General features: G+C 39.9%; 2 protein-coding genes across 3 annotated transcripts; one reads left to right on the forward strand and one right to left on the reverse strand.

Moving 5' to 3' along the window:
• Nucleotides 1-3,801: 3,801 nt before the first annotated feature.
• Nucleotides 3,802-10,478, forward strand: LOC115787687 (gastrula zinc finger protein XlCGF57.1-like). The gene is made up of 2 exons (XM_030740455.1): nt 3,802-4,003; nt 8,312-10,478. Exons 1-2 carry the CDS (start codon nt 3,862-3,864, stop codon nt 9,607-9,609), a joined length of 1,440 nt encoding a protein of 479 aa, XP_030596315.1. The 5' UTR covers nt 3,802-3,861; the 3' UTR covers nt 9,610-10,478.
• Nucleotides 10,479-16,181: 5,703 nt separating this feature from the next.
• LOC115788670 (gastrula zinc finger protein XlCGF57.1-like) lies at nt 16,182-21,018 on the reverse strand. 2 transcript variants are annotated; one of them, XM_030741800.1, is made up of 2 exons: nt 20,865-21,018; nt 16,182-19,037 (listed from the first exon to the last, which is right to left on the reverse strand). In XM_030741800.1, the coding sequence occupies exons 1-2, from the start codon at nt 20,926-20,928 to the stop codon at nt 17,404-17,406; spliced, it is 1,698 nt and encodes a 565-aa protein (XP_030597660.1). In that variant the 5' UTR covers nt 20,929-21,018; the 3' UTR covers nt 16,182-17,403. The 2 variants fall into 2 exon arrangements, with proteins under 2 accessions (XP_030597660.1, XP_030597661.1); XM_030741801.1 differs by lacking the exon at nt 20,865-21,018 and adding an exon at nt 20,491-20,854.
• Nucleotides 21,019-23,918: the final 2,900 nt, after the last annotated feature.

Here is a 23,918-nt window from a genome sequence, read left to right on the forward strand (position 1 = left end):
AATTTTAAGGACTTGGGCAAAATTAAAGGATTAAAGGATTCATATGAGCATCTGTCTTCTTCCATTTCTTCAGATGTTCTTTCCACAGAAAGTTTTTACAACAAACTGAGTAGCAAACTTGTCTTTGTTCTTCGTGGTTTCTCATGTGTTGAGCTAGCGATGCTCTGTTAGGTAAACCTGCTTTACAAGCTAAACATCTGTGATGCCACTGAGCTTAGAAACAAATGTGAGAAAACCTCTATCCATATTCCCATTTTGGTAGAGCTCCAGGTATCTTGTCGAGTGTCTCCTCCATGCAAAATCTTTACCACAAACTGTCTTGCTGCAGCTACTTGGCTCTACATTTGTGTCCATTTACCTGATAATGCCAAAAGAATCTTTTACTACAGCCATTGCAGCCAAAGGGTTTCTCTCTCTCATGTGTTAACATGTGTTGCTTAGTAATTCCAAGTTGTGAAAAGTTTTTACTGCAGATGCCACAGCTGTATGATTTCTCTCCTGTGTGTTGTTGCATGTGTATGTCGAGCTGAGAACTAAATCACACCTGTATGCCAAAAACTGTACAGGTAAACCGATGACTAGTCATGTGCCTCATCAGAAGTGATTTGTCACGTTTTGAACAGGTCACTGTTTTTGAGTTTTAGGCACACTGTGTAAATTTGTTATCACAGATGGTGCAACCAAATGGTTTCTCTTCCACACGACTCTTTAAGTGATAGCTCAAATCTTGGCTGTAATGAAAAACTGATTCCACACAAAGAGCAGCTGAGCTCCTCTTGAATGTTACCACGCTTAGGGCGGTAATATTTTTGCTCATGGTCATCACTCTCAGGTTCAGAGTCCTTCTCAGCAGCATCTGACAGTGAATGGCTGCTTGATCTACCACACAACTTATCATTGTCAGATTTGGGGCTGTGGCCAGCGTGGTAGAGGACCCCAGTGCAGGACTCAGACAAGGAGGTTATCATTAACTTAAAGCTTTAATCCAAATATACTGGAACGTAGCATAAACTAGGGATGGGAAGCTCGACACTGTGTCGAGCTTCCGAAGCGCAGGTGTTTCGAAACACTGCTCTGAAACCTGGCTCAAAACACTTACATCACGTGACCGTGGCTTAGAGAGGCTTCGGTGCGTTTCACTCCTGCTGTTTCCAGGCAGCCGAGGCGCCAGGATTCATTCGTTTTTCTTCTTTTTTAAATGTATCTGTCATTCTGGGCTGGGCCTTGTAATTGCTGAATGAATGTTTTTGATACCAATGTTTTTATTTATTACAAGCGGACACGCACGTATAACTGATTATTGTTACTGTGGACGGTGAAGAAAGAATTAGGTGATCCATTCACAAACAGGCGAAACATTTTCTTTCGGTGCAAAAACGTATCAACGAACTCAGCCCACTGGGACAGCTGACTGTGGGGCTGAAACCTTCAATCCTCCAATTGTTTCTGCTCACGCCAAAATGACCTATTTATTTTCAGACATCAGGGGAACCTCTCAAAGTCTGACCTGCATACAGCACGCCTCATTTATACACATTCATTTTTTTTTTTTTTTTTTTTTTACATCTAAGTCCTTTCTATCTCACCAAGACACACACCGACACATGGGGTTTAGTATCTTTCCTAACACATTTTCATATCATATTTAACATGAGTTTAAGTGTTTTTTCTTCTTCTTCTATGGTGTCTGGAGTATAACATGCAGGGTTCATAGTGCAGTGCCACACGGCGTAGCAGCATTTAAAGTTATTCATTACTGAATGATCGGAGTCATGTTTCTGTGCCTTGTTTTTGCCCATGAAACAGTCCTCAAATGTACCCTGATATCTGAGAGCTTCTTAGTTTGACATTAGTTGGTTAGTTGACTAAGAAACGAGTGGGCGGGTCCCTGCTGCCTGCAGCTCCAAAAGGCTCTGACATCACATCCAGCAGCTTCCTCTGCTGCACGAGCACTTTTTTTTTAATGGTTTATTTATTATTCAATCATGTAAACATGATTTAAAGGCACTGGTGCAGAAAGGACAAATAAAATTGCAAACGACAGAACTAAAGATAACAGTAAAATTTAAAATAAGTAACTTAAAAGTGTCAGGGTTTTCTTGTAAATTATTTTCTTCTACGAAGTTTCTTTGCTTTCACATTTTACATTATTTGAAGGGCTTTTATAGATGATAGAAACTAGTTGAAAAATGCACAGAATTTGGGGGCACCTTCATAATTTTGCATTTGTGTATATATGTTTCCCTAAAATAATGTTCACCAGAAAGACATCTTTTTCATTTTCCATACTAAGTCCATAAATAATATCTTTTGACAGAGTTTTTATAGCTGTGAGATACATTTGGGTACAACTAATCATAAACATCATGCCAAAAAGCTTCAAAGTCCCTACAATGGAAAAATAAATGGTCTGTAGATTCAATATCATTATCACAAAATACACAATGATTGGTTTTGAAACCAAATCGCTGATGCAACAAATCACTGGACAGATAAATTCCATTTAAATGAATTTCTTTAGCCTTTGGGGTGATGGGAAATTTAAAATATTTAGTCCTTAGTATATGAATCGTGCTTTTGAGAAATATTTGCCAAATTGAGTTTTTGTGAGATTGAATGGGGTGTAAAATGTAAATATGTGAGTGTTCTGTTTGGAATTGTGATTTCAGTGAAGTCACAGCCTCCAACTAAAATTAATGGGAGATGAGGAGCAACAGGAGTCGCTTCTACTGTGGACTGTGAAGAATGATATAGGCTATTCATTCACAAACAGGAGAAACATTTTCTTAAACTTAAACATGGGTGTTTAAGTTTTTCATTACCAAATTGTATGAATTGTGTAACTTATAGTTGAAGTGTATCAGTATAATTCAGCTGAGGGGGCAGTGACTTGATTTGAGAAGCCTGGACCCCCGAAGCCCGTCTGCTAACATGTTACCCGCACACTGCACAGCCTGGAGGATTCCTACTGTAAACAAATACAAAATATAAAGAATCAAGAAAAACACATCCAGGCGATCTATTTCTTAACAATTTTCATGACCACACCCCCCCCCCTCCCCATTAAGGCTTCTGGTGTAAATATGTCATAAACAGCAGGAGAAAGGTTGCAGGTTCAAAGCCTGAGACTGAGTAAAACATTATGGCCATGTCACAAAAACGTCATAAATTTCAGCCTTTTTTACAGAAGGAAAAGATTTAGATTTTCTTCATTTAAACTCTGCAAGACTTGTCTGTACCATTGTTTCATTTTAGGGAGTGTTCAGTAGGGGTGGCTGTGGCTCAGGAGGCAGACCAGGTCATCTCCTAATCAGAAGGTTGCTGGTTTGCTTCCTGGCTGCAAGCCAAAGTATGCGTGTAGGGACACCTGCTGGCCAATTCCGGCACAGATGCTTCGAACACTTCAGTTTTTCAAAAAGCCTCGTTTTACCCATCATTATTTCTCAGAGACTCAAGCAAAAACCGCAGCGTTTGCTCCTGACGTCCTCACAGCTTCAGTGAACCGGAACTCTGCTACCAGCTCACTGCTACCCTTCACAATAAATGCAGGGAATATTTAAAAAAGAAAAAAAAAACTTGAGTGTATCCACAAATATCCGTTACTAAGTTCAGCTTCTTTTTACTATGTTTTTCAGCTCATCGGGAGCACTAATATCGAGGAATGTACGTGTATATGTGATCATTCATAAGTTATACCTTTATTTTGAAGTCTGATTCGAGAGCATACATGATTGGTTTGTGATCAGCCAATAGAGAGAGAGAGAACAACGCTTCGGCTTACTGTGACGTCGGAAGGAAATGTTCAACATTGAAGAGTACAAACTCGGCGCTTCTTCTGCTGCTTCCTGTGGCGGGCTAAGGATGTGGAGGCTCGAGTCTTTGAGGGAGCTGATCAGCCAGCGGCTCAGCGCCGCCGTGGACGACATCCTGGGGCACGTGGATCGCACCATCCGGGAGTTTGAGGAGGAGACGGAGCTGCTGGAAGGGAAGCATGTCGGAGCAGGTCGTTGCTGGTTCCGCTTACACGCGGCTGAGGTCCACAGGGGGTGGGCGAAGTGGTTGAGCAGGGACGCTGCGCTGGTTTTACATATCCAAACTCAGTAAATGTGTTAATCAGCAAGAACAAACTTTGACAATTTGTTGGCTATTTGCCAGGAATCTGAATCTAACTTGTAATCAGTGCAAACCCTGCTCAGCTGCCTTTGGGTTAGAAAAAGATGCTCCTCCTAAACCTGCCTGCATACCTGTATGATATAAGGTGTCCTTATAACCTCAGAAAAGAAAAAAGCTAAATAAGCATTAAAAAAAATCAAAACAATCAGATGAAGTCCTGTGAAAACAAAGTACACCTGTACTGCAGTAAGTAGCAGCAATATCCTGCCCATTAAATGCACTTAATTAACTGATCATCAGAACCACGAGCTCTGAAAGAAAAGTAGTTTTGCTGCTCTGTAGCATTCAGGTGTGTTAACACAATACCACAGAAGAAAGAACTCAGCAATGATCTTAGAGAAGCACCTGCTGCTGCCCCTCAATCTGGGAAGGGTTAAAAGGTCATTTCCAAACAATTTGAAGTCCATCATTTTTTTTTTTTTCCTTCCAATTTTTTGAACAGACATTAGACACAATCAGCAGGAGCGTAGTCACGCTGAAGATCTGAATGAATTTCTAATCCAAGTGAGTCATGAATTAAGAAATGGATTACCAGCAAAATTCACAAGAAGAATAAAGGAACACATCCTGATTGTGGAAAAAAATGCTCCTAGAGTTTCATTTATTTTCATTTCTTAAATTAACACCCACACCCCAACTCTGTCTTAAAATGAATAATATAATAAATCTAAATGTGATATAGCATAGTGCTTTACATATACAGTACTAGGGATGTGCAAGACTAGTTGACTAATGCTCGACAATAACGACTAATCGTCACTAGTGTGTCCAAACTTTTGAATGTTACTGTATATAAATACAGTTATTACAGGTTGTTTTTGGTCTGTTGAACAGTAATCAGCAGTGAAGTAGGAGCACTACCAAAAAGCTTCAGGTAGAAGTGCTAGAAAATGGAAGCAGCTGCTGGTTTGACTGCAGTAAATTTATGACCTGCTCAGAAAAACTGCAAAAAAAAAATCCAAGAGTCACATCTCTGACTCTCCAGGCCTCAGTTAGCATGTTAATTAGGGCTGCAACAAAAGATTATTTTGGTAGTCGAATAATCATAATCTGTCAATTTTTTTTGTCGATTAGTTGACAATTATTATCCTGCCCACCTGTTAACATCACCTCGTTGTCTCGTCTCGCAAACAATGACCCATAGAAATACCAGTTTGAAACTAATCAAATGTATTTTTAACATTAATGTGACATCACAATAAAAATAAAATAAACAATGCATATTAAAGTGAATGCAATTTTTATTTTTAAATGAAAATATAATGTGCAAATAAATAAAAATGCCCTCTGTTGAAAAGTTCAAATAAGGCTTCAAATTAAATCAAAAAGATTTTTCTGTGCAAAACACTTGTTAGCTAACATGACTGAAATGGTGGCGCATCATCCATGAGAGCTTGTTTCTGACAGGTAAACTAACAGAAACATTACTGTACAAACATTAACAGGTATCAACAACGCACTAGTGTACCCATCCAGAGCTGACGTCACAGCTCCAGGGTGCTGACGTTTTAAACGCTCAGCATTGCAGTGATGCTGCCGTGGAAGGAAAGTCTGCATTCAACTTTATTTGTGTTTTCTGTCAAATGCTCCCACACTTTTGACAGTCTGTCTCCATTTTCTTTCATTTTCTCCACCCTCCTCTGTTCCACCATCGTTATGTTGTTCGAGTTATGTGCTTCTTCGTTGATATCGTTGCAGCCCTAATGTTAATTAGAAAATTAGCACAATTAGAAAAAGACCAAACAAAAGGGTTTCCAGGAGGAAGTCTCATGGTTAGATTTGCAAAGTTTCTTCTGAACAAACCACAAAAACTCTGGAATAATTTCTCATGATTGTATCTAAATGGATCTAAATTTAGTCAAATTCAGCTGAAATTCAGTCATTGCTGAAGTCTTTCTCAGTGGTTTAAGATAAGATAAAATTTTAATGATCCCACAACAGGGAAGTTTGTGCATTACTGCAGCTCAAGTACAGAAAAGAACAGAATGAGAGCAGCAGTTAAGGATAAAATCAGACAAAATAAAATAGAATAAAGTAAAATAAAATACAGCTAAGAAAAAAAACACTATATATATTTGCAGCATAAAAGAAGTAAATCTGTATACAGCGTACACAGTATGCATTATGGATGGAGGAATGTAAATAACTATAAATATGTACTAAGGTGCACTGTATGCATAAAGTGATGGCAGTGGAGGTTGTGTGTATGAATCATTCTGCTGGAATTTTTTTATCTTGAGTTTTTCTTCTTCCATTTGTTTGACAGGTATAATCAATATTATTTTAGAACTTTTGAGCCACTGTGTTAAAGTTCCTGCATTATACTGTTTATACAAAGTCAATATTTTCTGTGTCCTTTTCAAAGTAAAAGCATTGTAGCACTTATTTGGACAGAAATAATTAATCTCTTAAAAGGCTTTAATAGTGTAACATTTACAGGAACTGTTTATGGAAAAGAGATTTTTTTTTATTTGAAGAGTTATGGTAATATGATTATCTGTGGCTCTGACAGGTGGTATGTAATTCATGTGTTACGGGGGGTGATAACAAGCAGAGATGTGATGTAGCTGCTGATGAAGATGGGCAGATGTGGAGATGAGGCTGAAACAGGACATTTTGATCTGTCACTCTAATAATTGATTATGTATTCAGGTGGAGCTGATTAATGGATGTTAAGTGGCTCTGTGGTCACAGCCTTAAAAACAAGTCACAGTATAACCGTGCACCTGCATAAGCATCAACAGTAATTAAACACACACTTCTGCAGACAATGTAATCAAGCTGTAGCATAATTTAACTATAAAACAACAAACATAATTTTTCAGAGAGCATTTAAGATCTCTTTCTGAGTGAACCTTTCTTTGGAAACCTTAATATCTACAGGAATCAAACAGGGAAGTTTGGTGCTGTTGAAATGGATTTTTCTTATATTGTAAATTTTAATACATTTTTATTTTGAGCCATAACTGATGAGCAGGCTTCTCCTGCTAATATTTGCTGGGTTATTTTTGACAAACAACTGAGAGATCATCAGCTGCTCGAGTCTCTCCTCCTAGTCTCTCCTGCATGTTGCTCATGCAGCTCCGGTTCTGCTCGGCACAGTGTCTCATGAACTGATTCTTCACCTGCTGTAGGTTCTGGTCTCAGTGATCCTCCAGGCAGGACACAGTCTGCCATAACTAGCTGCAGTCAAACATGGTGGAGAGGAGGCTGACTGATCATGGGGGGAGACCCTCTGAGTAAGCATCTGAATGATATGGAAACCTGATGAGACAGGAAGGGCTGGATAATGGCAGCTGATCTTTCAAAATAATAGCAAGGAGAATGTCCACTGGTAAATTCACCTGGCATGACCTGGAGGTTTGGAAAAATAAAAATGAGGATACAGAAACACTCAGAGGTGTAACTGGGCAACCCACACATAATTCTGTTATTCAGTTCAATTCAATTTTCTTTATATTGCACCAAATCACAAAAACAGTTGCCTCAAGGTGCTTTATATCATAAGGTAAAGACTCTACAATACGGAGACTTCAACAATCAAAGCTGTACATCTCTCTCTCTCTCTGTGTACTGGAGCTGTTTTTTATTAGAATGATATTTGAAGTTCGAGAATTATGTTTTAAAATAAAATAGTAACTGCCTTATGTTTCAATTAATGAATAAATTTGTTTAACATTCAGAATTAAAATTGTTGACCAAAATGTGGCGATCATGATTTGGTTTATCACTTAAAGAGCTTGCAAAGGACATTAGTGTCACACACAAGGTAAATATTTTATTAGCAGGAGCATAATGCCAGGGCTCTGTGTATTATCGTTTCAAAGCTTTTAGTTTGTCCAAGTCTCGTAGTTTTAAAGTACATTTCAGCCTGAATCTGAACTGTTCATTTGAGATGTGCCTCACACTCTCTGCCTGGGACTTCTGTAGTGTGTGATCAGGGGTTTTATTCTCAGTGGGCCTCCTCAGTCTGTCACTTTACCAATAACATTTGTGGATCTAAAGATCAAGAAGGAGCCACTCCACAGCTCATAGCTTAATGTGTCATTATAAGAAGATAGCTGAGGTCATGTTATACTCCCCAATTATGTTTTCTCACTCATAAAAAAGTCATGACTTCCTGTTGTCTGTTTTTCAGTGTTTGCTTCGGACATCCAGCAGCTACTGTTGAGGAAAGATGAACATCAACAGAGGAGCTTTAGTCCAGACCAGCAGGACCAACAGAATCAGGAACCCCTGCATATTAAAGAGGAACAGGAGGAACTTCAAGGTCTGGAGGAGGCTGATGTCACCAAGTTTCTATTTAGTGCTGTCCCTGTGAAGAATGAAGATGACGAAGAGGACCCTCAGTGCTCACAGCTTCACCACAGCCAGACTGAGGTTGTCAGAGATTCTGTGAGAGGACCAGTACCAGAACCCAGTCCAGATCATTTACCTGTTTTACAACCATGTACTGATTACAGGACTTCTTCTGATCATGAGGATAGCAGTTTGGGATGTAATGACTTAAAGAAGTCTTTCAGCTGCTCAGAGTGTGGGAAGATTTTTGCTTATAAGGCCCAGCTGGAGTCACACATGCGAGCTCACACAGGAGAGAGGCCATTCAGATGCTCCGTTTGTAAGAAATGTTTTTCATGGAGGGGACGTTTACAGAAGCACATGAAAATCCACACTGGGGAGAAACCCTTCAGCTGCTCTGTGTGTGGCAAAGGTTTTATAGAAAGTGGAAACCTGAAAGTGCACATGAGGATCCACACAGGAGAGAGACCATTCAGCTGTTCCATCTGTGGTAAAAGATATGCTCAAAGGGGGAATTTGAAACAACACATGAGGATCCATAGGGGAGAGACTATGTTAAGCTGCAGCACTTGTGACAAACATTTCACTTGGCTTTATGAGATCAACAACCACAAGTGTGTTCAGTCTTTACAGCTTCATCACAACCAAACTGAAGACAAAATAAACTCTGTGGTAGGACCAGAACAAGCCAGGAACTCAGACACATTTTTAGAGCCACATACTGACAAAAAGACTTCACACTGTTCTGAGCATAAAGGAGTCCCAATTAGTAGTATGGGATGTAATGACTGCAAGAAGTCATTCAGCTGCTCAGAGTGTGGAAAGAAGTTTGCCTATGAGGGACAGCTGAATGCCCACATGAGGTCTCACACAGGAGAAAGGCCATTTAGGTGTATGCTTTGTAGAAAAACTTTCTCTTGGAAAAGATGTTTACAGAAGCATATGAGAATTCACACGGGGGAAAAACCATACACCTGCACAGTATGTGGTAAAACTTTCAATGAAAGTGGAAATCTGAAGGTGCACATGAGGATTCACACAGGAGAGAAGCCGTTCAGCTGCTCTGTGTGTGGGAAAAAATACACTCAAAAGGGTACTCTAATTAAACACTTAGAAGTCCACAGAGAGGAGAAATGATTCAAGTGTTTGTTTAGCTGCAGCTTATTTCTGCTCATTTCAAGCTATATTTTTTTTGCGTAACTTTGTGTGATTGACAGTCCAAAATAGTCCTTAATTATATTATTTTTAATTATATTTTGTTTTTATACTTAACCTAGAACAAACCCATTGAGACAAACTGCACTGAGCTTCTAGATCATAGGAATTATAGTTTTACATGTTGTTTACACATTATCTGAAACTTGGGGAACATTTAATTTGAAATTCTGACACTGTAACTTTATATATGCTTACTTATGGTAACATGCCTTCCTTTACAGCTGTTGGTATCAATCTAATTGTTGAGTTCTTGTAAAGCAAAGACTGTGGACATAGCCACCTTGACAACACAGTGGTCTGTGGTGAAGCCTCTATCCAAGCATTTTTCAGGAAAGTGTTTGTTTACTGAGCTCAGAGATCAGGTGTTTGTCTTTGAAGTTGAAGTTTGTCTTTAAAGTTATCTTCTCGAGTGACTCAAACTCAGTTATTGAATATAATGTTTTACATTTCCCAGTGGCTGTCAGACTTCCAAAGATTGTTTAATCTCTGAATCCAAAGAAGAAATAAATGTATAGTTATAGCTAAGAAGCATTATACACAATTGTACACTTCAAAGTATGATACTTCATCATTGTTAAAAATGTTTGTGTTCCAGATAGAAAGTTTAAACATAAAAGAATCTTCTTTATATTGTTGCTGCAAAAAGTCAAACTGTAACGAGCACTGCTGAGCACTTGGCTGTTTTTGTTTTGTAATGGGGGGAGTGGGGTCAAAGTACTGTTAAAGTAAATCAGTGAACAAGTGTGTGATGTTTGATGGGTCTAACTTGAACAGTATGCATCTATGGTGTGAATTTGAAGATCCTAGGTGAGATTGTTCTTGTGTTATCGAGTTCACGCGATTTGCAGAAAACTTGACCTCTGACCCTAACTTTTAGGTCGAGGTCACTGAGATTCAAACTTATGAGATTTTTAGTAGATGCTATGGTGTGAATTTGAACATCCAAGTCACTTTATTCTTGAGGTTAAAAAGCTTTAAAAAAAACAAAGTCAGTAAACTGACAGTCCCATTAAAGGGTTGTTTTAAAGCTCAATGACGCCTTAAGGTGCTTTATGTTACTCTTTCTGTAACGACATGATAGAAAACAGAATAAGATAAAGATATTTTAGCCTTGTCCACCCTAACTGGAAAACTCAAAAAACAATTTTGTTATCTCTTGTCCACTGTACCCTTATGGAGTTTCTGATTTCTCACACTTTTTAACTGATTTAGTCCTCAGTTCAGATGAGTTGAAGAAGCCACTGTGTCCACTGTAAATAACCATCACTGAACAGAGGAGGTGGATTACATCACCAACATTCCCCTGCTTACAATGCGGTCCTGAGGTCCCTCTCCAGGGCAACCCCGATTCACACCTTTGTTCAGGGGACCTCATTAGATGAAACCAATTTGGGCAAAGTCCCAAATTGGTTTCACCCGAAACCGCTGATTGTAATGACCCGTGCCTCCTTTCACACCTTGGCGCATGTGATTATGCACATGGACAACCACCTCCAGGGGACTATGTCCACTGGGGGTTATATACCTGGGTCTCTCCACCTTTTGGTTTGAGAACTGCCTCTTCTCTGATTTGATGAAAGCCCAGTTGGCACAACCACAGGTTTTAACTAGGGATGCGCCGATAAGATATACAGTATCGGTATCGGTCCGATCCTGACCTAAATTACTGGATCATATAAAGAAATAAACTGCAATCCGATCCATTAAATAACGTTTTTCCCACATCAGCTGTATTACAGTTCTCTGCCATCGGCTTCTTGTGGGTTTGCGGTTGACCAAACCACCTTAGAGCTGCATTACCGCCACCTACTGGAATGGAGTGGGGATCAGGAGTTAGAAAACAACCCCCTCAGTTCTCTGTCACTGCGACGGATTCCCTTTGGCACTGAGTGGATCATCGCTGACATGTTTTTCCACACCTCCACCGCTCTCTGCTGTGTTTGTGTGTAGTGCTCGCTGTGCTGAGAAATTTAGCTGTTATTTTTTTCTCTACTTCAGCTCCCGGACATACTGCTAGCGAGCGCTGAACTAGTGATTGCCTGGTACCGGAAGGACCCCTTCCCTGTTAAAATATTTTTAATACTTTAATCCCTGATTAGTGACTAAATATAAACCTGCAGTAGAAACGTATTTAGGAGAATGCTTGTGAATATAAAGCATTACAAGATTATGCTCATGCAGCCCCCAATTTTTCAACATAAACACTGATAACACAACAACAGCAATCAGCTGTTTTGCGTGCAGTCTGTCTGCACAAGCGCAAAGAGTCGGAGCCGGTGCTGGAGATGGTGAGCTCATAAGGAGCGGAAGGAAATGTTTTTCTAATGTCCAAAAGAAACTTTTCCCCCCTGTAACCACAAGTAAACCTTTACTGGGAAACAGCTGGTGGTCCTTCATCAACCACCTGATCACTAAGTGAAGAAAAGAGAACTTCATCCACCATATTTGTTTCACACAGGGAAAAACTGCAGTATGCAGATTAACTGTTAATATGAAAAAAATATTTCTTATCCAGTTACTTAAATAATTGGTGGAATAATCCATAGAATACTCAATTACTAAAATAATTGATAGTTGCAGCCCTAATGAAATTTGCAACATACCATAAGCCAATGCATCGCCTTCTCACAGAGGAGCAACAGGATTCAGGTGATAGAGCGATTGTTGTAGGTAAGTAAAGTTTATTTATATAGCGCTTTTACACAGACAAAAAGTCACAAAGCACTGTACAATAATTAAAACACAATATTAAAAAAAAACAGATAAAACAGTGTTAAAAACATATTAACATTACTATATATAAAAGAATAAAATAAAGTCAACAGAAAGCATGGTCAAACAGAAAAGTTTTCAGTTGCTTTTTAAAAGACTTCACAGAGTCAGCTAAATGGAGCTGGAGTGGTAAAGAGTTCCAGAGCTTTGGCACCACTACCTGAAAAGCTCTGCCCCCGGCATTTAAAAAAATATCCAGGCATTTAAAAACAATTGTTTTTTTTTAAAAAAGATCGGAATTGTATCGGTATCGGCAGGTATCCAAATGTAAAAGATTGGTATCGGACATAAAAAAGTGGCATTGTGCCATCCCTAGTTTTAAACTTGAACAGCAGGTGATCGCCGCTGATACACTTGGTACCTGCCTTGACTGGTTAGCACTGAGTGTATCACCACTGAGACGTCTGATCAAACATACTTTGACCTACCGTAATTACATGAGCATTTGTCCGATCGGGAAAAATTCAAATGGTTTCTGAAAGCTGAGAAATGGCACTTCACACCCAACGTAGGGTTATTGTGGTAATTGTTTCCAGAAGTTCTCAAATAGCTGCACTTCTAAAGTTCACGGGCCGCTAGTGGGCCCGTGGTAAATAAAGGGTTAAGAACTTTCTTTACGTGTGTTCCTTTACTTTCCCTTCTGTCGTAAAGGGAACATTTTCTGCCCAGTGTTGCAGGGTCCTGCTCACCCCAAGTTTGTGTTCCACTGGGTGGTGGGAGTCAAAGAGTAGGTACTGGTCTGTATGCAAGGGCTTCTGGTAAACTTCAATGTCGAGACTTCCATCTTCCTGAATAAGCACTGCACAGTCCAGGAATGGTAATCTATTATTCTTGGCATCCTTCCTGGTGAACCTTATGTTTTTATCCACTGACTTGATGTAAAGGATTCTACTTCTTGGGTTTTGATTTCGATCCAGGTGCCAATCATACATCTGTACTAGTGTCTAAATACTATCCCTCTGAAAGAGCCAGGAGCTTTACTTTCCTATTCCTCCATGTAAAGGTTGGATACAATGGGTGTAAAGGGGAACCCGTGGCTCATCCATGCTTCTGTCTGTTGAAACCATTATATTTGAATTATGTTGTGGTAATGCAGAGGTCTTACAGTTTGCAAATCTGATCTGGGGTAAAGCTGGTTCTGTTTTGTATGGAGCTGTCGTGCTGCAGTTGTTTTCTGATTGTCTCCACTGCCTTGGTTGTAGGTATGCAAGTGAAATGTGAAACCACATCAAAGGGCACTGTAGTTTATCTGGATTTAGTGTACGATGGCAGAGAGTGTTGGTAAAGTCTGTGGAGTTTTCAATGTGATGTGGTGTGTTGTCCATAAGTGGAGATAAGATGTTGGCAAGGTGCTTGGAAATGTAGGTGGCTGAGTTTATACTGCTGATGATGGGTCTGAGTGGGACTCCTCCTTTGTCGATCTTCAGAAGTCCATATATGCAGGGTGTAGTTTCTCCAGGGTGGAGAGGTGAGGAGTTGGGTTTGTTTTGCAGACACAGGACCTGACCACCTTGCAATCATTGAGTAGACTATGAACTCCTATGAACTATGAACTGTATACCAAAGTATTCTAAAGTAAAATCTGAGGTCAACTGTCTAACAAAGCTTGGCCTAAACTGGGCCATTCATCATAATGATGCCAAGCACAGTAGTAAATCTAGAACACACTGGCTGAAAAATAAAAGAGAGGAAGAAAAGGTTCAAGGTGCTGCAATAGCCCAGTCAAAGTCCAGACCTCAACCTGCCTGAAATGCTGTGGTGGGACCTTGAGAGAGCTTTGCATGAACCAATTCCTGCAATCCTCAATAAACTGAAGCAACACTGTAAAGAAGATCGGACCATCCCCATCAGAAATTTTGCCCATGGCTGAGATCACTCTGTTTTTTGTGACAAATTGTTAATAAAAGCAAAATAGTGCCAAAGGAACATGTTTTGTTAAACGCCTGTTGCCGTGACTCTTCTCTCCTTTACTTATAGCTTCGGTGGAAAAAACTGAGGCAGGAGACAAGGAAAGGAACTGTGGATTTACACACTGAAGTAAGACAAGAGGGTTACCTTTATTGGTAGTTTTTGTACAAAAGCAAATGGAAGAAGTGAGAAAAACTTAAGATGAAACTGTGATAGTCAGAGAAAGACAAAGAAACCACACAGAGAAGTCATTTCTATACATTTATTTAAACAGTAAAATACCGGCTCCTCAGATTTGCCCCAAACCTTGACTGCAGCTGTGAAAAAAATCATTCAAAGTGTGATATTTAGAGATTCCTGCTAGACAGTAAAATTTACAAACTGATCAGCCATCATGAATATGAAAAGATCATTGGAATAACTTTCGCTCAAATATATTCTTTGATGCACAAAAATAGTTTATTAGACAGAATAAGAAGCCAGGTCAGTCTTAACATCTTAAACATGAAGGTCCCTACTACAGCAACAGTTCTGAAAAGATCTATACGCATTCACTGTAAAATCTAATCACTGATATTTTTTTGTTCTTTTTCTTTTTATAAAATCAGAGTTTATGGCAGTCACAAGTTGGTGATTTTGATTTCTTAAAATATATATTTTAAGATCAAAATCACCAACTTGTGTTAGCATGTCAGTGACTGTGTCTTGAATTTACATACGATTAAGGCCTGGATAACCCCAAGATCTTTTCCATAACAACAAAGTCCTTCAAGCCAAGTGAAGAAGACTCTCCAGAAGGAAGACATAATTACCTAAGTGTAGCAGAAAGTAGTAGTAGGAGAAAAGGATGGAGAAGACTTGGAACAACAGCGCTCTCATTTTGTGAACAGACATAAGGCCCCGAAAACTATATTCATCATTCTTGGCCTCTCCAACTTTTTATCAGCACTGTTCATGAGCAACTTTTAATAACTGAGTCTAATGAATGTCCATGGGCTCACCATGTCCTGGACACAATTTAGAAAATAATCACTCTGGGGGCCCACTGAGATTTCAATGTGGACATTAAGCTCAGCATCAGCATCATAGTGAGTAATCAAAACCAAACAGTAACATATTAATGACGAACCTTGTGCTGTGGATGGATCACCTCAGATGTTCTCCTGGGTAAAGTTTGCTTTGTTTTTTGGCATCTTCTTCTTGCCATATGATGGTGTTTGCCTGCCCGCTGAGGACCCTCAACACGAACTTTTACTGAGAACTGTTTAACCCTTATCCTCTGTCTTCCCTGTGTTAAAGTTTTAATATTAGCCTAACCATAGTTTTGTAACTCGCCACCACCTAGCGCATCATTATATGAATTTGGAGTGTTTTTAACTTGTAGAGGATTCTGTAAAAGTAAAGCTGAAAGTCAATCAGCTGCAGAAAGAGCAGTTGCAGTAAAATCAAAGCAGCATAAATCAGCTGTTATTTGGCTACATCCAGGGGTTCACACTTCACTCTGCAAAGGATTCACCACAAAGCATAAAAATAAACTTCATTAACACCTCTAATCTGAACTCTAACTGCAACTTGACTTCTTCGTTTCAAATCTACAGTGGTGATATATAATTATTGATTAGAACAAAATTAAATTTCACAATTTACAATTATCTTGATCAAGGAACTCAAGGAACAGTTTATTAGCTAAATATATTGTAGCAGTCAAAATATCAGTCAGCTTCACAAGTATTTTTAAAGCCTCATAAGTGAGAAGTGCACAGTTAGAAAATCCTTTTCACAAATTTAAATATACAAATATATATTCACAAATTATTTAAAAAAGAAATTCAGGAGTCGGGCAGTTTTCAGAATCTCAGCAGCATAATTACATGAAAAAAATCAGTGAGTGCCTGACCCTGTCAGGACCAGCTGATTTTCTTCTATAAATGCATGGATGAGCATAAATGCAGCTAGATGCTCCCCACAAGCTGAACATTGATCCTGAGTCCTCTGTGATGCTAAATCTTCCAGGATTTATAAAAACTTTGTTAGAACCTGAAGCTGTTTCATGAGATTTGTCCAAACTGTTCTACAGAACATGATTTCACAGCCATAAGCCAACTTCATTATTGATTTTATAACCTGTTCTGTCTCACACCGTGATATGAGCCTGAAAATTAACCCAGAATGCACTTTTTGACATTTTCTCCAGTGAATGATAAGCAACAGAGCAAACATTCAGGGCACAAGTGCTTGTTTGTGTTCCTCTGTGTCACAGACATTAAACTGCTGCAGTTCATTCAGACTGTGATGGAACCATCATACTAATGCTCACAGGTGGTTAGAGGGAAAAAAAAACAAATTTGGTTGCAGATTTTAACAGAGCTCTAATGTGTTTTCCAGCAATGAATGTTTCATATAGACTAGAAAGAAAAAAAAAAAACACCCTTCACCCTGGCATACTCCAAGGTTCTGCAATTCAGAAAGTTTTTCATAGTATGTAGGTGACATTTAAGATGGCTTCATTAAATATGGTAAATTTACTGCAGAAGAAAGATCAGCTGATTCTGAGGGGGGTGGACATGAACGATCCAAATTGTCATATTTTAAACTCGATATTTTCAGCAGCAATCTGAACATTTTTTTCATTTATATTAGCAATATTTAATAAAACAAAATGATTTACAAAGTAAGCCAAATTGTTTGCATGCAGAAAAAAAAAAACCATCCTCTATTTTTCCATCAGAAGCTGAAATCCACTTAATTGTTTCCTTGGACAAATGCTAAAACTGCACTGTAAGGCTTTAATTTCATTATGAATATTATGTTGCACTTTTTGCTTCATCCCAGTCTCACTGTCAGGATCCAGCATTTTACTGGTACAGGAGGAATTCTGTTGAATGCTTTATTATTTTCAATATAAATGACAAACACTTATGCATCAATCAAAAATGTACAGTGAACCGTTATAGCCTTAATGTTCACTCAGTGTCTTGTAAATATAAATCCACAGATTTAGGATGTTACCAGGGACTGATAAATGGTCTATGTTTACACACAGGTGTGGTTTTTAACAAGTAGCTTCTTATTGAATCCTTTGCCACAAATGCCACACTTGTAGAGTTTCTCTCCTGTATGAATTGTCATGTGCTCGGTCAGGTGCACGTTTTGTTTAAAATGCTTGCCACACACTGAACAACCAAACGGTTTCTCTCCTGTGTGAATTCTCATGTGTGTCTTCAAGTTGCCTTTAAGGGTAAATATTTTACCACAGTCAGTGCAGATGAAGGACTCCTTTGGAGAAACTTTCTTCTCAGTTTGGTTCTGGCGAAGCTGTGACGGTTCTCCAATGCACTTGTGTGTTTTGAGCTGCGTATACCAGGTAAATTGTTTGTCACATGCACTGCAGCTGAATCGCTTCTCCTCTGTGTGGACAGACATGTGCAGGGTCATGCGTCTTTTGTGTGCAAATCTTTTATCACAGAAAGGGCAGCTGAAGGGTTTCTCTCCTGTGTGAATTCTCACGTGAAGCTGTAGAGTTCCTTTCTGGCTAAACCGCTTCCCACAGAATGAACATTTAAACGGTTTCTCTCCTGTGTGAATTCTCATGTGTGCCAAGATATTTCCGCTGCAGCTGAAACGTTTCTGACACACTGAGCAGCTGAAAGGTTTCTCCCCGGTGTGCGTTCTCATGTGGCTGATCAGGTGGTCTCTGCGGCAAAATATTCGGCCACACTCAGAACAGCTAAATGTCTCCTTGTCGGTACTTCTCATCTCACTTAGAGTGACACTGTCACTCCTTAGAGAGTTTAAATGTGATGGAGGTTCTCTGGTTTCCTTTAAAACTTCATGGCTGGATTCAGGCTCAGGTTTTTGGGGTTTAACATCACTTCTTGGTTGTAAATAACAGTTTGAATGTAAGTTTCTGCCTGGTTCTGACCCTGTACGAATGCTATTGCCGACAATGTCGCTAAACTTGCTGCTACCTTTTTTCTGTCCTGAGTGGATCTTCATGTGTCTGCTCACATCACCACTGTATCTGAAACTTTTCTTACAGACAGAGCAGCTGAAAGGTTTCTCTCCCGTGTGAAGTCTCATGTGGCTGATGGAGTTTCCTTTCTGAGAAAATCTTTTGCCACAAAAGGAACAACTAAAGGGTTTCTCTCCAGTGTGAATTCTCATGTGTGCCTTCAGGTGTGGCTTGCGGCCAAACCTCTGACCACATTCAGAACAACTGAACGATCGCTCAACGTTACAGTTAATGTCGATAAGAGTGAATTCATTATTTTTCAGGGAGTCTGGCCCTGACTGAGGTTCCCTGTTCTGCTCCCAGTCACCATCACTGATTTCAGTCTCTGAAGAATCTGAAGTCCTGTCAGTACCTGCCTGTACATGGCTCTCCAGGTCTGAGTTCCTGGCTTCTGTAATTCCATTTTGGTTGTGATGAAGCTGAGAGGACTGAGGTTTCTCATCATCTTCAATCTTCACAGAGACAGGACTAAATGTGAACTTAGTCATACACTTCTCCTGCAGATCTTGAAGTTGCTCTTCATCCTGGCTGCTCCAAAATTCCTCCCGCTCCTCTTTGATGTGTGGGTGCTCTAGGTCCAGTTGGTCCAGGTGGGGGCCCCACTGCTGCTGCCCTTCTTCACCGATAATCACTTTACGAACATCTGAAGGTAACACTGAAACACAGACGGGGCAGATATTAACAGCTGATTAACTGAGTTTTATCCTGATGATTTAAGTTCATCTTTATAGCCCTAGCGTCTGTGCTACAAATGCAATCTGTCAAACTATTGCTACATAATAGAAATAAACCACCAAGAAATGTCACATGTATTATATCAAATTAAGCTTTCTTTGTGCCTTAAAATCAGTAGATGACTGACTCAAATAAATAAGTTAAGCATTTGCTTTTACACTATGAGCTTTTATAGCTGTAGAACTGTTTCGAGCTGATGTAAATTTTAATTGTGCTGATTACTGATGTTTTTGATGAAGAACAGGTTCACATAGATGTTTGAATATTTGGAAGAAAGATAATTGCAAGGAGGACCACATTATTTTTTCTAATTTTAGTTCATTATGTGGTGAATAAAGTTGGTTAAAAGTGTAAATTATTTAATAAAAATTCATGTGAAAGCAGGCAAAATGGTCTGAGGGATCTGAAAGGGCCCCGACACAGGAAGAGACCAGTAGGATGTAGCAACAAGTAAAATGAAATGAAAATCATCAACTTGTGGTGACAATAGGTAAAATAAGTGGCTACCAGTGGGAGCCAGGGATACCTCTGGCTAACATATGACAGGTTGGTAAATACATTAAAGGGTTACTTATACACCAAGTGGAGCCCTTCAACACCAGTCTGGAGCATAAAAACCTAGGCAACATGACTACCTCAGTCAAGCACAACGCTGCTGCCTAGAACCCTGCAGTGAGTTGTTCACTGTACATACTTATTATATTTTCTCAAATTAAAAAAAGGCGAGTAAAAGATGAGTCTCGAGCTGTGGCTGAGCTGCAGTCAGTGAGAACGATTAAGATATGCCCAAATACACACCAGGTAAACATTTCATGTCTGTCATTCTACACAAAAGTTGCATTACACATTTTCTTCATTTAACATGGAAGATCCTTGTTAACGAACATAAAAATAAGACAATATAAGACATAAAAACGCCAGATTTTAGCAAAACTGCTCATTTAAATCCACATATGAAATATTACAATAAAATTGTTGTAAAATTGTTTCCAGTTAAAAGAAAACAGAAAAGAAACAGACCTGAAGTTTCTCTAAGAATGCATATTTCTTCCTGATAAACAAAAAGATGTCACACTCCTAAAAACCTTCAGAACCTCTAACAGGCTGCACTCTGACTTTCCAGAGATCTCATTGGTCAGTACCCAGTGACATCATCCGGATCTCGAAACACAAGAATAAAATGCTCATGGGCAGGCTACATCTGCACCATCACAGTGATGTACCCTAGTGAGAAGTGAACCACTTTAAGTAACTGCAAACTCAGCGGAAACCCCTTTGAACCCCTTAGTTCAAATCCTGCACTTAGCTTTCCCTCAGACCCCTGCAGCCCTCCTCCATCCTTCCTCTATCCTCAGAGTGTAAAAAACACAAACCTGTCACTGGATTTCAGAGCTGCACAGCGTGTCCATCATCTGTCAGAGACTGTTTTTTTTTTTCTCCTGTGAGCTCTTAAACGTGTGAGACATGGGGGATCTGAGAAGATGTGGAGCAGAGTGCGCACACTGAGTGTGGCTCTGTGCGGCTAACACGGTTTGTAGACTTTCATATTCCTCTACTGCACGTCTTTGCTCGTTCAGGAAGATCGGATGCAAGCGCTGTGCTGTGTGTCTCTCATTAACACACTGTATAAAGCGTCTGATCGGGGACAATTGGACAAAACGTGTTTTCTTCTCGGACTCTTTAGCCTCCGTTAGCTTAGCTGGGCGTTATTTTAGCACTGCGGTTCCGGTAGATGAAACAAACTAACCTTCTCCTTGTAGCTTTGTTTCAGGGTCCAGAACCACGTCTGGGACTTTATGGTGCCGATCCATCTCTGCTCCAATCACAAAACTGCAGAAAAACCAGCGGTTACTTAGTTTTTGTTTGGCAGAGCTGCTCTACTCTGAAACAGCATCGTTAAAACGAGCTAATACAGGAAAACTACTTCCGAGATGACTTTCAAACTAAAATCATTTTTGGATGACCTTCAAGAGCAATTTCTTCTTCTTTTTCTTCTTTTGATTTTATTGGCAAACCAGTTTAGAGGTGCATTACTAGCAGTTTCTTATTTTCACACTTCTCTTTAAAATGTAAAAAAATTACAATTATTGAATGAAGTGATGTAAAGGAAAACGGGCAGGGGTCAAAATAAAAGACCTTTCTTTAATTTCAATTCCATTTTATTTATCTAGCTCCAAATCAGAACAAACAGTCATCTCAAGGCACTCCCTTTTAACAGGAAGAAACCTCCGGCAGTACCAGGCTCAGGGAGGGACAGCCATCTGCCACGACCAGTTGGGGGTGAGGGATACAGGGGATACAATGATACAGTTTTTCACTGTATTATTGTATCAGGGTCTTTATCTTATAATATAAAGCACCTTGAGGTGACTGTTTGTTGTGATTTGGCACTATATTAAAAAAAAAAAAAATGAAATGAATTGAATTGAAATTTAGAGTCATATTAGTATTCTCAGAGCAAATCAAATACATCTCCAGTTGGCACCATCCTCCTTCAATGTTCTTTGTCACAGATCCTCTCTTGGTCTGGGGACATCAAACATCTCTGGTCTTTGTAGATGGTGTAGTTTTCCTGATGTCATCAGACCAAGACTTTCAGCTGGACTTGGGACCTACTGGGATGGGAGTCTGGCTTTTGCTCTTCCCGCCAGATTCCTCCAGTTGCAAATTATTTTGCATGTCCTGCCCACTTTCTTCCACTAAGCAGCCTCAACTTTTTATTTTACCATCAAACACCAAGTTTGTGGGGCAGCCGGTTCTGGATATATATAACCTCAATGTTGTTGTAGCTGAAGGAGGTCTGACTGATGCTTGTTTTATACTTGAGCGGGGTTAGTATGAAGGCAGTCTCTAAGCAGACACGGACTGCCTGTCCACCTGCAGAGTGTTTGTTGTCCATAGCTGTGTCAAAAACATGCAAGATAACCAGTTAGTGGGCCGCGCTTGCTTATGCTGTTGTTGGACAATTAGCCAGCCACGGAGAAGAGTGAAGTTATAACACATAAAAGTTGTTAGAACACTGAAAGTGTCCACCACAGCTGTCTGTACTTTTCATACTGTGTTTTTGATGTTTGATGATTTATTTGCATGTCTCCCATTCCTGGTGAACCCTGTAGCCCTGTTCCCTGTTTCAGTCCACTTGTCAACCAGTCAGCATTCAACTGACACATAGGTCATCCAGGTCCAGTGACATACAGTAGGGATTTTGGAGGACTGTGTGGGAGCACATTTGTGCTGGGTGAAAACCCCTCTCCATAGGCTTTCCAAATGGAAAATCGTATGCAGACATATTTATGAGACGATAAATTATTAGGAAAGAGGTCAGGGAGCGGAGAAGGACCTCAAAGGATCAAAACTATGTAGAATGAATATTCAAGGATTGTGTATTTGAATAAATTTGGTGTCACTCTGAGAATCTGTGAGTGTGTTTGTTTGGTTGTTTGATTAACAGCAGCAGGAAGAACGCATTTCATCTTTTAGTGAGACATTAGCTTGGAAATATTTGACTAAGTTTAAGTGAGGCTTCCTCTTCTGGTACTTCAATGATAGTCACAGGTATTACTAACAACATGTATTTTGGAGTAGACCAGTGTCTCCCTTTCAACTGACAGCTCCTCAGTTTCCCCCTCCCCTCAGGTTAAGAGTCTGGGTGTCATCCTTGACAGCACTTTATCTTTCCACTCCCATATCAATAATATTACCCGGTTTGCATATTTCCATTTACAAAACATAAATCGCCTCCGCCCCTCCGCCACCACCTCCATCCTTGTTCATAGTCTTGTTACCTCCCGTATTGTTTACTGTAACTCTCTTTTATTTGGCCTCTCTCACGAACCTCTCCAGAAGCTTCAAATGGTTCAAAACTCAGCTGCTCGCATTATCACCAAAACCCCCTCATTTCACCACACCACCCCAGTCCTACAGCAACTCCACTGGCTCCCAGTTAGGTTCAGAATTCAGTTCAAAATCCTCCTGTATGCATTCAAAGCCATCCACAACCTCGCCCATCTTTATCTAACCAAACTTCTTCACATCACCTCCTCCTCCTGCACCCTCCGGTCTTCCCCTTCTATCTGCCTTACTGTGCCCTCTGCCCACCTCAGCACCACGGGGAACAGAGTATTCTGCCGCTCTGCTCCCCAGCTGTGGAACTGTCTCCCACCACATTCGCAACCCCTGTAAAGTGTCCTTGAGGGCACCTGGGCGGCTTAGTGGTGAAGCCGGCGACCACGTACACACACCGCGTTGCGGTGCGGACGGCGCGGGTTCGCGTCCCGGCCCAGCGCCGATTTGCCTGCATGTCTTCCCCTGTATCTTTCCCCCATTTCCTGTCTCTCTCCACTGTCACAAAAAGCTGCTGTGGCCAAAAAAAAAGTGTCCTTGAGCATCATGAAAGGTGCTTACAAATAAAATGTAATTATTATTATTATTAATTTGATCATTCATAACCCAGGCCAAGAAGGGTTCACTGTAGCAGCAACTGGATTCATTTCTGAAACTTTGGTCTAAATGAAGAAGCCTCATCACTGGAAGGCCTGCTGCCCTTCACAACCCAATCAAAAAGTAGTAGACTCTTCACCTTCACTAATGATCTACCGATCTGTTGTCTCATTAATGCTGAACAAGTTTAACAAATTATATAAATAAATTCACCCACATTGGAAATATTTCTGCTTTATTTGTGATTTTTTTCCAACAAAGAAAAAAGAACTCTTTTCTACCATCCCAAATGTGAGTGTGCTCATGACAAAAGCTCTCTGAGCTCTACTAATTAATTACTATTAATCATTGTACCCACACT

The sequence above is a fragment of the Archocentrus centrarchus genome, chromosome 11 (genome assembly GCF_007364275.1).
Source record: "Archocentrus centrarchus isolate MPI-CPG fArcCen1 chromosome 11, fArcCen1, whole genome shotgun sequence".
Classification (NCBI taxonomy): Eukaryota; Metazoa; Chordata; class Actinopteri; order Cichliformes; family Cichlidae; genus Archocentrus; species Archocentrus centrarchus.